The following is a 12,500-nucleotide window of genomic DNA, read 5'->3' on the forward strand; positions in this document are numbered from 1 at the left end:
CCACGGAGGCGGACTGCGGGAACACCAGGTGCGTCTCTGCCTGCCGACAAGAGATCCACCGGCTCAGCGCGCCACTACAGCACTGATCTAAGGATCAGGTTACTGCTGTTAATATCCTAACCTTATAAATTATTAAGTAAAAGGCCGAACTGATGAAGAGAAAATGACTCAAACGCGCAAAACTTTAAACCATCACTACTTATGTCACTGATTTCTCTCCGCTATGGATAACAAACTTGCCTCCTTTAAATGCGTCGAGTTTAAGTCTACACCTGATGTGAATTTGTTTAAATGCTGTAGCTAATTATATTTATTTTTAATAGTTACCTCTTCAAAGCCCATCTCAAACAAGCACTCGACCGCTCCTGGGACCGGAAGCAGCTTCGTGGAAAACGTGGGGTTGCCGATCCGGATCGATCTGTACTTGTCTTCATCTGGGTTCCTGTGTGTGTATAACATATATAACTACAGGAATTAGTTGGCTGTTAACATTTTACAATGAGGGATCACATACGTTTACTTCATGTTCTTCAAATATTCATATAGGGCCCTACAATATAGAGTTGGCCTCCACAAGATATATTCTAAATGACAGTGTTAATAGATCATAATACAAGAGGATCCAACCAACATTAATTGATTAGCTACACTTTATCAAAGTAATAAAGATTATCACTTCAGCTAATCACCGTGGGGCTAGTTAGCTTGCTATCTAACGTTGACCCCCTGAAAAAACCAGTCAGCTTGTTAGCTACCTATGCATCAGTTAATGTTAATTTATCTAATCCCTTTAAGGCTAAGGTTAATGTTCCAGCCCAGAGACTTCCCCGATGACAGGTCAGAAATGTGTTTTAGCCAGCTGGCTAGCTACGTGACACTGCATATACTTTCAGCGCATACCAAAGTAACTTTTCTGGGTTAATATCAAACAAATCCACATCACCTCAGAATATTGTCCGCATACGTCAGCAATAGTTTAGAGACATCCAAGAAAACATCGTTTGGATTTTCGCATAATGCACTGACTCCTTTTGAACCCTCCATCTCTCGCCTTTTCCTCCTTCGTTTTGACCAAGTCTGCTTCCAGGATACACTCTTCCCCGTCGCGAAATATTATTTATCGTAGATTTCGGACTCCACCAATTCACAATGAAATACAGTGGCACACACGGTTGGACTAAACTATACCCTACCGGAACTCTTTAGCTTTTTGTTAACAAAGCTATAAACGGAACTCTTTAATAATTCCCAGAATGCGCGCAAGGGGCTGTGGTCTTCCATATTATCAGTACCTTTGCTCTTGTGAGTCGCGCAGTACAGGGCGAGCTACCTATGTAATGCCTGAATAGAATATGTAGAAGTAAAATTAAATTATTCATTAAAGACGCTCATATTTATGATTTTAATATAAACAGAATCTATATATGAAATAATAACGTATCTACATGAATCCAGTTTGAAGTAATTTAATAGATATTTTACAAAATTACAACAAGAGATTTTTCGGACACTGTGAAACTATCTTAGCAGTTCTACTGCTGACATGCGTTGTGGAAGTGTGCCACCAGGTTAAGGTAAAAACAAACGAAACTCGCGTCTTTTAATACTTACAAATTTTCTTTGGACGGGACTAATATCTGCTCTATATAGTTTATTAGACGTGTCGACCTTTGCTCGGAACTGCATGTTTTAAACTATTGAGTGTAGCTAAACTGACTAACCAGCAAGGTCGTGCAAAATGTGACAAGTCAACAGACAGACAGAAGAGACAGAAAGCAGATTATTTATCGTACATAAGTGTGTCATCATTCAGTATTTTACAGTACTGTTAAAGAACATTTTTATTCGAGCTGGTTTAGGCTCAATTTAATATTTGTGAATCAACCGATGCTACAGACGTAACGCTAACGGTCACAGCATGTCGCTGTCATCTTGGCAGAAACTGTTGCTGCTGAAATCGGTAGAACACAGATTGTTGAACGCGAGGACATGCGTTGGCCCGACTTCCCGCCCGAGGCGCCACGGTGCCAGCGCTCCCGGTGGGTCCCGCAGGAGGGTGGTAATCACCGGGATCGGGCTCGTGTCCCCGCTCGGCACGGGGACCGCGCTGCCGTGGGAGCGCTTAATCCGCGGCGAGAGCGGCATCGTGGCTCTTGAGGGGGAGGACTACAAAACGGTTCCCTGCAAAGTGGCGGCCCGCGTGCCCAGGGGAGACGGAGACGGGGACTTCCGGGAGGAGAGGTTCGCCTCACGAGGGGAGATGAACAGCATGTCGCCCGCCACGGTGATGGCGCTGGGGGCGGCGGAGCTGGCGCTGAAAGATTCCGGCTGGTATCCCACCAGCCTCGAGGAGCAGCTGGCCACGGGTGTGGCCGTCGGCATGGGGATGGTGTCGCTGGACGAGATCGCCCGCACCGCCAAAGCCTTCTCCACCAGCGGTTACAGCAAAGTCAGCCCCTTCTTCGTGCCGCGGATCCTGGTCAACATGGCCGCCGGTCACATCAGCATCAAGCACCAGCTGAAGGGCCCTAACCACGCGGTGTCCACAGCCTGCACGACGGGCGCGCACGCCGTGGGGGACGCCACCCGCCTGGTCGCCCACGGCGACGCCGATGCCATGCTGGCGGGGGGCACGGAGGCCTGCGTGGGGCCGCTGGCCATGGCGGGGTTCGCCCGGGCTCGGGCGCTGGCCACGCGCTGGAACCACAGCCCCGCCCTAGCGTCCCGCCCCTTCCACCCCGACAGAGACGGCTTCGTGATGGGCGAGGGCGCGGCCGTCATGCTGCTGGAGGAGCGGGAGCGGGCGCTGGCCCGGGGCGCCCGCGTGTACGCCGAGGTCCTCGGCTACGGCCTGTCCGGCGACGCCAGCCACATCACCGCGCCCACCGCAGACGGAGACGGAGCGTTCCGGTAACTCTGCGTTCACAGTAACACTGGGAAATAGCTCCACCTTGTCAGTTACACTGAGTAACACTGAACAATAACACTGCCTCATCAGTTACACTGAGCAGTAACACTGCCTTATCAGTAACTCTGCATTCAGTTACACTGGGAAATAGCTCCACCTTGTCAGTTACACTGAGTAACACTGAACAATAACACTGCCTCATCAGTTACACTGAGCAGTAACACTGCCTCATCAGTAACTCTGCGTTCACAGTTACACTGGGAAATAGCTCCACCTTGTCAGTTACACTGAGTAACACTGAACAATAACACTGCCTCATCAGTTACACTGAGCAGTAACACTGCCTCATCAGTAACTCTGCGTTCACAGTTACACTGGGAAATAGCTCCACCTTATCAGTTACACTGAGTAACACTGAACAATAACACTGCCTCATCAGTTACACTGAGCAGTAACACTGCCTCATCAGTAACTCTGTGTTCACAGTTACACTGGGAAATAGCTCCACCTTATCAGTTACACTGAGTAACACTGAACAATAACACTGCCTCATCAGTTACACTTCGTTTACAGTTACACTGAGCAGTAACACTGCCTCATCAGTAACACTGAGTAACACTGAGCAGTAACACTGCCTCATCAGTAACACTGAGTAACACTGAACAATAACACTGCCTCATCAGTTACACTGAGCAGTAACACTGCCTCATCAGTAACTCTGCGTTCACAGTTACACTGGGAAATAGCTCCACCTTATCAGTTACACTGAGCAGCAACACTGAACAATAACACTGAACAACGACACTGAGCAGCAACGCTGAGCGGAAACACTGAGCAGTAATACTGAGCAGTAACACTGAGCAGCAACACTGGCTCATCAGTAACACTGAGCAGTAACACTGACCAATAACGCTGAGCAGTAACACTGAACAGCAACCCCGAGCAGCAACACTCCCTTGTCAGTAACACTGAGCAGCATAAAAAGGCGGCCATTAAAGAATGTGGGGCTGCCCAAGCCTGTTCCTGGAGATCTACCATCCTGCAGGTTTTCACCCCAACCCTAACAAAGCACACCTCACTCAACAGTGCATTAGTTCTGTTTTTTGGCAGGTGTGTTCTGCAGGTGCATTAGTTCCGTTTTTGGCGGGTGTGTTCTGTAGGTGCATTCTGTTTTTTGGTGGGTGTGTTGTGCAGGTGCGTTAGTTATGTTTTTTGGCGGGTGTGTTGTGCAAGTGCGTTAGTTATGTTTTTTGGCGGGTGTGTTGTGCAAGTGCGTTAGTTATGTTTTTTGGCGGGTGTGTTGTGCAAGTGCGTTAGTTAGCTCTTTTGGCGGTGTGTTTGGCAGGCGTTAGCTCTGTTTGCGGGTGTGTTCGTCGTAGCTGCGGTGTGTTGCGTGCTTGTTGGCGGGTGTGTTGTGCAGGTGCGTTAGCTCTGTTTGGCGGGTGTGTTGTGCAGGTGCGTTAGTTATGTTTTTTGGCGGGTGTGTTGTGCAGGTGCGTTAGTTATGTTTTTTGGCGGGTGTGTTGTGCAAGTGCGTTAGTTATGTTTTTTGGCGGGTGTGTTGTGCAGGTGCGTTAGCTCTGTTTGGCGGTGTGTTGTGCAGGTGCGTTAGCTCTGTTTGGCGGTGTGTTGTGCAGGTGCGTTAGCTCTGTTTGGCGGTGTGTTGCGCAGGGGCGTTAGCTCTTTTTGGCCGGTGTGTTGTGCAGGTGCGTTAGCTCTGTTTGGCGGGTGTGTTGTGCAGGTGCGTTAGCTCTGTTTGGCGGGTGTGTTGCGCAGGGGCGTTAGCTCTTTTTGGCGGGTGTGTTGTGCAGGTGCGTTAGCTCTGTTTGGCGGTGTGTTGTGCAGGTGCGTTAGCTCTGGCGGGTGTTGGCAGTCGTTAGCTCTGTTTGGCGTGTGTTGTGCAGGTGCGTTAGCTCTGTTTGGCGGGTGTGTTTGCAGGTGCGTTAGCTCTTTTGGGGGTGTGTTGTGCAGGTGCGTTAGCTCTGTTTGGCGGGTGTGTTGTGCAGGTGCGTTAGCTCTGTTTGGCGGTGTGTTGTGCAGGTGCGTTAGCTCTTTTTGGCGGGTGTGTTGTGCAGGTGCGTTAGCTCTGTTTGGCGGTGTGTTGTGCAGGTGCGTTAGCTCTGTTTGGCGGTGTGTTGTGCAGGTGCGTTAGCTCTGTTTGGCGGGTGTGTTGTGCAGGTGCGTTAGCTCTGGTGGGTGTGTTGTGCAGGTGCGTTAGCTCTGTTTGGCGGGTGTGTTGTGCAGGTGCGTTAGCTCTGTTTGGCGGGTGTGTTGTGCAGGTGCGTTAGCTCTGGTGGGTGTGTTGTGCAGGTGCGTTAGCTCTGTTTGGCAGTGTGTTGTGCAGGTGCGTTAGCTCTGTTTGGCGGGTGTGTTGTGCAGGTGCGTTAGCTCTGTTTGGCAGTGTGTTGTGCAGGTGCGTTAGCTCTGTTTGGCGGGTGTGTTGTGCAGGTGCGTTAGCTCTGTTGGCGTGTGGTTGTGCAGGTGCGTTAGCTCTGTTTGGCGGGTGTGTTGTGCAGGTGCGTTAGCTCTGGTGGGTGTGTTGTGCAGGTGCGTTAGCTCTGGTGGGTGTGTTGTGCAGGTGCGTTAGCTCTGTTTGGCGGGTGTGTTGTGCAGGTGCGTTAGCTCTGGCGGGTGTGTTGTGCAGGTGCGTTAGCTCTGGTGGGTGTGTTGTGCAGGTGCGTTAGCTCTGTTTGGCGGGTGTGTTGTGCAGGTGCGTTAGCTCTGTTTGGCGTGTGTTGTGCAGGTGCGTTAGCTGTTTGCGGGTTGGGGTGTGTGTTTGTGCAGGTGCGTTAGCTCTGGTGGGTGTGTTGTGCAGGTGCGTTAGCTCTGTTTGGCGGTGTGTTGTGCAGGTGCGTTAGCTCTGGTGGGGTGTTGTGCAGGCGTTAGCTCTGGTGGGTGTGTGTGCAGGTGCGTTGCTGTTGGCGGTGTGTTGTGCAGGTGCGTTAGCTCTGCGGTGTGTTGTGCAGGTGCGTTAGCTCTGGCGGGTGTGTTGTGCAGGTGCGTTAGCTCTGTTTGGCGGGTGTGTTGTGCAGGTGCGTTAGCTCTGTTTGGCGGGTGTGTTGTGCAGGTGCATGTCGGCGGCGTTGCGTGATGCAGGGCTCCCGCCGGACGCCGTGACGTACGTGAACGCGCACGCCACCTCCACGCCGCTGGGCGACGCCGCTGAGAACGCCGCGCTGAAGCGTCTGTTCGGGCGTCACGCCCGCCTGCTGGCGGTGTCCTCCACCAAGGGCGCCACGGGGCACCTGCTGGGCGCAGCCGGGGCACTGGAGGCCGCCTTCACCGCCATGGCCTGTTACCACGGCAACCTGCCCCCCACGCTCAACCTGGACCGCACCGACCCCGACTTCGACCTGAACTACGTGCCCCTCTCTGCACAGGACTGGCGCGCGGACGGGCGCAGGGTCGCCCTCACCAACTCTTTCGGGTTCGGCGGCACCAACGCCAGCCTGTGCATCGGCAGCGTCTGACTGCTCCATTTACCGTTCCGCTTACTGGACACGCGCACGGGAAAGGCTTCATTAAGCACTCTTCCCTGAAAGTATGTTAAAGATAAAAAACGAGAATGCCCGTGCACTGCCATTTAAAAATAAATTGTGATTTATTTTTATTTATTTTATGCTGTGAAAAATGTTTCGACCAGAGTCTGGTCTTTTTCTGATTTTCTAAAATGCACTGAGCTGGTCATTTCAGCCAGGGCGATTCTGTAGAAACTATCGAAACTTGACTGACAGCACAAAATGTGTGCTTTGCTCATGGAAATGATCAGAGCAGAAGTCCTCTGGGTTAGGGGGTAATTTAGCTTTATTAAACTGTATCTCTTGTATACATGGATGTCTGTGTTGTGAATTAAAGGCAGGTGCTCTGTTTCCTGTGTTATTTACGTTCTGAGTGCTGAGCTGTGCTGCGTCAGCTGGTGCGGTGGCATTGCCCACCCGTTGGCTGCTGTACCGGCAGAGGTCCGGCCACTAGGTGGCGATAGTACATCGGTAGGCCACGCAGAAGGGATTAAAGGTTAGAGTCCTGGGCGTTCAGCTTTGTGAAGGGGTGTGATGCAGGCCCTCTCTGGACATCAGCATCCGAGTCACAACACTGAATACTCCTGAAGTTATGAAGATACTACATTCCAAATGGAAAATAATGCATTATATTTCATTTGGCAGATGCTTTTATCCAAAAGCAAGGTACGATAAGTGGGCAACAGTGTAGTATAATGGGTAAGGAACTGGTCTTGCAGCCTAAAGGTCACAGGTTCGATTCCCGGGTAGTATATATCCAGCTGTATAAATGGATGCAGTGTAAATGCTGTGTAAAAGTTGTGTAAGTCGCTCTGGATAAGAGCGTCTGCTAAATGCCTGTAATGTAATGAAATGTAATAAGCGCATACTGAAGGTCACTATAACAACTATGGCACACAAGGTCGATAAGATACAATTCTCATTAAGCATCAGTATCAGTTATCCAGAGCGATACGAGTGTTATAAGAGTGATTCTCGGTTGGGAGTAACCCTGTGGAGCAGTAGTGTTAGAGTCAGTCCAGGTACAGAAGAGGATACACAGTCTTCAGACTGGCAGAAAACGGGCAGTGACCGAGTGGTGCGTAGAGGAATGGGGAGATCATGTGACAGGCCCCCTCATCAGCGCGATTGGTCGACTGACCCCTTGTGACAGGCCTCCTCATCGCCGCGATTGGTCGACTGACACCCTGTGACGGGCCTCGTCATTGCTGTGATTGGCTGATTGATGTTCGCCTCTGAAAAGACAGATGGTGGATTATTACATCGTCGAGGCTTTTAACTTTTATATCGGTTTCCCTGTTTTATTGATTCGTTTGGATTTGGCCGACAAGGCCTTCCTGCCTGCTTTGTGTCCCAGTGATGTTGACAGGTGCTCTCTCTCGGAGCGGAGTTAGCATCCGGCTAATTGTTAGCTAATCGTTAGCCAGTGGAATAGAGACAAAGGGCCTTGTTCACCAAACGTGTACGATCACATTTGATCGTAAACTGCGTGTACGAACGTTTCCATGAACATTTTGGCATTCATCATTTTTTGATGATTATTTGTTCATGTTTCCTTATGCTAATCATTTAAACAGGATTGCGTATAAAATTTACAAACAGCCAACATTAATGAGCTCATACACCTGGGACAAAGATTTGCACGTGTCATAAATCTCATATTGGTTTTTCGTAGGAACATTTTTAAGAACAAAAGTAAGGATCATTTAAAAAAGTTTTTAACCATTTAACCCTCCTGTTCTGTTCATTTTTTAGGTACAGCAAAAATGTTCCCGGGTCAATCCCCATACAGGGGGGGTTTGCAAATACATTAAATGAACCATTTTCATTTAAAATTATTTAAAATTAATTACACTAATTAAGGCCAGTAGAAGAGGTTTCATACTGAAAAAATAATTTTAAGTATTTTTCCTAGATTTTCAAACTTTAAAAAGGGTCAATTTGACCCGCAACATAACAGGAGGGTTAAGCTCACAGCTGGCAGGGAGCCCGGTGGCTGGATCGGCGCACACGACCCCATCTACTCCATCGCCATCTCTGGCACCAGCATTTCTGTGGAAGGCTCACAGCCCAGTGCCACAGGCTGGATGTTTGTGGAGCGATCCCACCCAGGAATAACATGAAATAGAAAACAAAATGTTAATTAAGTAGGGTCAATACACTTTACAGTTAGCAGAACTGAAAGTCCAGCAGGTAGAAGCACAGACCCTCAGCAGGAGAGATGGGGATGCAGGAGAGATGGAGATGCAGTCCCTCAGCAGGAGAGATGGAGATGCAGACCCTCAGCAGGAGATATGGGGATGCAGGAGAGATGGGGATGCAGACCCTCAGCAGGAGATATGGGGATGCAGGAGAGATGGGGATGCAGACCCTCAGCAGGAGAGATGGGGATGCAGACCCTCAGCAGGAGAGATGGGGATGCAGGAGAGATGGGGATGCAGACCCTCAGCAGGAGAGATGGGGATGCAGACCCTCAGCAGGAGAGATGGGGATGCAGACCCTCAGCAGGAGATATGGGGATGCAGGAGAGATGGGGATGCAGACCCTCAGCAGGAGATGGGGATGCAGGAGAGATGGGGATGCAGACCCTCAGCAGGAGAGATGGGGATGCAGGAGAGATGGGGATGCAGACCCTCAGCAGGAGAGATGGGGATGCAGGAGAGATGGGGATGCAGACCCTCAGCAGGAGAGATGGGGATGCAGGAGAGATGGGGATGCAGACCCTCAGCAGGAGAGATGGGGATGCAGACCCTCAGCAGGAGAGATGGGGATGCAGGAGAGATGGGGATGCAGACCCTCAGCAGGAGAGATGGGGATGCAGACCCTCAGCAGGAGAGATGGGGATGCAGGAGAGATGGGGATGCAGACCCTCAGCAGGAGAGATGGGGATGCAGACCCTCAGCAGGAGAGATGGAGATGCAGACCCTCAGCAGGAGAGATGGGGATGCAGGAGAGATGGAGATGCAGACCCTCAGCAGGAGAGATGGGGATGCAGACCCTCAGCAGGAGAGATGGGGATGCAGGAGAGATGGGGATGCAGACCCTCAGCAGGAGAGATGGGGATGCAGACCCTCAGCAGGAGAGATGGGGATGCAGGAGAGATGGGGATGCAGACCCTCAGCAGGAGAGATGGGGATGCAGACCCTCAGCAGGAGAGATGGGGATGCAGACCCTCAGCAGGAGAGATGGGGATGCAGACCCTCAGCAGGAGAGATGGGGATGCAGACCCTCAGCAGGAGAGATGGGGATGCAGGAGAGATGGGGATGCAGACCCTCAGCAGGAGAGATGGGGATGCAGACCCTCAGCAGGAGAGATGGGGATGCAGACCCTCAGCAGGAGAGATGGGGATGCAGACCCTCAGCAGGAGAGATGGGGATGCAGGAGAGATGGGGATGCAGACCCTCAGCAGGAGAGATGGGGATGCAGGAGAGATGGGGATGCAGACCCTCAGCAGGAGAGATGGGGATGCAGACCCTCAGCAGGAGAGATGGGGATGCAGGAGAGATGGAGATGCAGGAGAGATGGGGATGCAGACCCTCAGCGGGAGAGATGGGGATGCAGGAGAGATGGAGATGCAGGAGAGATGGGGATGCAGGAGAGATGGGGATGCAGACCCTCAGCAGGAGAGATGGGGATGCAGGAGAGATGGAGATGCAGACCCTCAGCAGGAGAGATGGGGATGCAGACCCTCAGCAGGAGAGATGGGGATGCAGGAGAGATGGGGATTGCAGACCCTCAGCATGAGAGATGGGGATGCAGGAGAGATGGGGATGCAGACCCTCAGCAGGAGAGATGGGGATGCAGGAGAGATGGGGATTGCAGACCCTCAGCATGAGAGATGGGGATGCAGGAGAGATGGGGATGCAGACCCTCAGCAGGAGAGATGGGGATGCAGGAGAGATGGAGATGCAGACCCTCAGCAGGAGAGATGGGGATGGGAATTTAATATCCACCAACTTCTGCTGTTTGAGTGACACCACGTCTTCCCTTCACACAACTGGACATCACTGTGGCTCGGCTTTGTCACCGTCTGAATTTGAACCTGCAAGCCCTTGTTGCAATAAGCAGCACATTCTGTAAAAACTGCAGCTGTCCCTCTCTCTGTCTCGAGAGACAGTTCTATCAGTGACATGGAGGCCTTTTTAAAATATTTTTTTTTGTTTTTGTTTTTGAGATTTTTTTTTTTCCACACAAAACCACCGAGCAGTTTGCTGGCATTTTTGTTTGTTTATTTATTTCGCTTCGTCCAATCTCTGCTCTCCTGATGGGAGAGACAGCGGAGCTGACTGAGTTCTGCTCACCATGGCAACAGAGCGGGAGAACAAGCACTCCAATATCACCTGCCCCTCCCACACCCCCCCGTCCCGCCAGGGAATGTAAATGTTGTCACAAGATCTCTAAAATTAGAACGGTCTCACCCCACCGCTAACAGCTCCCCCGGCCGGGAGCCCCGTTTGGCGGAAGGCCTGAGGGACTGGCGGTAAGACGCGGGCGAGAGGCGGGCTGGGCCATGCTGCCGATGCGCCGTCCTGAGAGGCGTCTGCAGCTCCCAGAATGCACCTGGACAGCCCGCGACACTCCTGAATATGACGTCTCGTTTTGATTTCAGAACTAAGCCAGACTGCACAGGGGTGCCAAGCACCTGCTCCCCCACAACCCCGACCTTAGTCCCGCCCCCAATGTTAACCCCGCCCCCTCAGTCTGAGTTCCATCCACCAACCTCTAATCCCGCCCCCACCATTAGTCCCCCCCCATTGCCAGGGTGGTATCGGAGCACACCAGCATGCACCCTGCAGGCATACCATTCACAGAATCACCCCCCCCATCCTAATTGCCCTGGTACCGTTGATGAGGGTTTGATTGAGAGAACCCGAAAGCACTTCCTCCCTGGTTTCCAGATTAGAGAAGTGTATTTTCTGCCTCTGTAATCAGGGAAAAGCCCTTTGGGGCAGAACAGGATCCTACCACTGAACCCCCCGCCATTTTAGGAATGGGGCGTGTGCCTCTCCTCGGGGAGCTGGGTGTCTGTCAGCGATCCTCTCTCTCTAACGGGCTCCTCGCTTGTTCGCCCCTTGCTTTCATTAGTCTTCAGACGTGTGTGCCAAACGCAAGCTGATTTGTCTCTGTTTTGTGTTAAAAGTCTAATGTCTTGGTAAACACCCCAGTTTTTCCTTCCTGTTTTTCTCAGTTTTTCTGTCAGTTCAACATTCTTTACTGTCATTCGGCACAAATGTTGCCAAAGCGTGACGTGCAAACAGCGCAGTGGCAGCATTTTAGCCGAAGAGAACTCACAACTAATGAGACGAGGACCTCTGTAGCTGCAATAATTGCGACGGAAACAAAGGATTTCAATAAAACTTAGTAACATCCCCCCCCCCCCCCTAATTAGAGTGAAATATCCTTCCCCAGTGTTTCAGGAGTCCGTGAGGCTCGCTCTGACGTTTGGACAGGAAGCTAGTTGCTCAGTTGCACAGTTCTGAAGACTGATTCTGGGACAGAGGATTCACGCCTGGCCTTTCAGATGCACAGATGACCCTAAACAGCCCTCCATGGATTTCCATAATTCATCCAGAGGTGTTTAAATTCCTGCCCCTACTACCACACATTTACACTAAAAACTGAATGATTGTTTTATGAAGAGGGCCTTGTTTGAATGTAAATATTTCAATTTATACTTGCATGTATTTTATTTAGATTTAAATTTTGGCAAATAACTTTGTGGAGGAAAGGAAAGAGGTTAACAAAAAAGTAAAATATAAATATGTACGTGCATGGTTAATACATTATATGACAAATATGATATTATGCAAATTAATAATTAATGTCAGATGTTCTATTTTGGGTCTGAAGACCCACCTCTTCAGGCTGCACCTCTCCCCATCCCTCCCTTCCCCCCCTGTAAATGACAACTTAGGGGTGTAACTAGGCAGCTGTTTAATAGGTGACTTAGTTGATGCGCCAGTCTTAACGACTACTTGTATTTTTATTTATTTTTATTTTTCCATAGATTGCGTTGTTGCCGTTCTCGTTGTCAGTGTTAATCAGTTTAACCACCAGGGTCAAAGTTGAACTA

The 12,500-nt window shown here is 50.6% G+C and overlaps 2 protein-coding genes across 2 annotated transcripts in view; one reads left to right on the plus strand and one right to left on the minus strand.

Annotated features, from left to right (window-relative positions):
• The window catches only part of ngly1 (N-glycanase 1), an 11,445-nt gene extending 10,252 nt beyond the window's left edge, over nt 1–1,193 (minus strand). The window contains exons 1-3 of the mRNA XM_064349262.1: nt 944–1,193; nt 328–442; nt 1–40 (exon numbers count right to left, since the gene is read on the minus strand). The exon at nt 1–40 is cut by the window's left edge and continues 194 nt beyond it. Coding sequence (XP_064205332.1) covers nt 1–40; nt 328–442; nt 944–1,044 — 256 coding nt within the window. The 5' untranslated portion in view covers nt 1,045–1,193. The remainder of the gene's footprint in view (nt 41–327; nt 443–943) is intronic.
• An 84-nt stretch (nt 1,194–1,277) lies between these two features.
• oxsm (3-oxoacyl-ACP synthase, mitochondrial) lies at nt 1,278–6,777 on the plus strand. The gene is made up of 2 exons (XM_064349263.1): nt 1,278–2,910; nt 5,976–6,777. The coding sequence occupies exons 1-2, from the start codon at nt 1,919–1,921 to the stop codon at nt 6,376–6,378; spliced, it is 1,395 nt and encodes a 464-aa protein (XP_064205333.1). The 5' UTR covers nt 1,278–1,918; the 3' UTR covers nt 6,379–6,777.
• The last annotated feature ends 5,723 nt before the right edge of the window (nt 6,778–12,500 follow it).

This window comes from Anguilla rostrata, chromosome 8 (genome assembly GCF_018555375.3).
Source record: "Anguilla rostrata isolate EN2019 chromosome 8, ASM1855537v3, whole genome shotgun sequence".
NCBI classification, from domain to species: Eukaryota; Metazoa; Chordata; class Actinopteri; order Anguilliformes; family Anguillidae; genus Anguilla; species Anguilla rostrata.

Excerpts from the sequence above, each read along its gene's own strand:
- oxsm (XM_064349263.1), top strand. The coding sequence starts at position 1,919 with ATGTCGCTGTCATCTTGGCAGAAACTGTTGCTGCTGAAATCGGTAGAA. Across the intron at positions 2,911-5,975 it reads GACGGAGACGGAGCGTTCCG|GTGCATGTCGGCGGCGTTGC; the intron begins GTAACTCTGCGT and ends TGTGTTGTGCAG.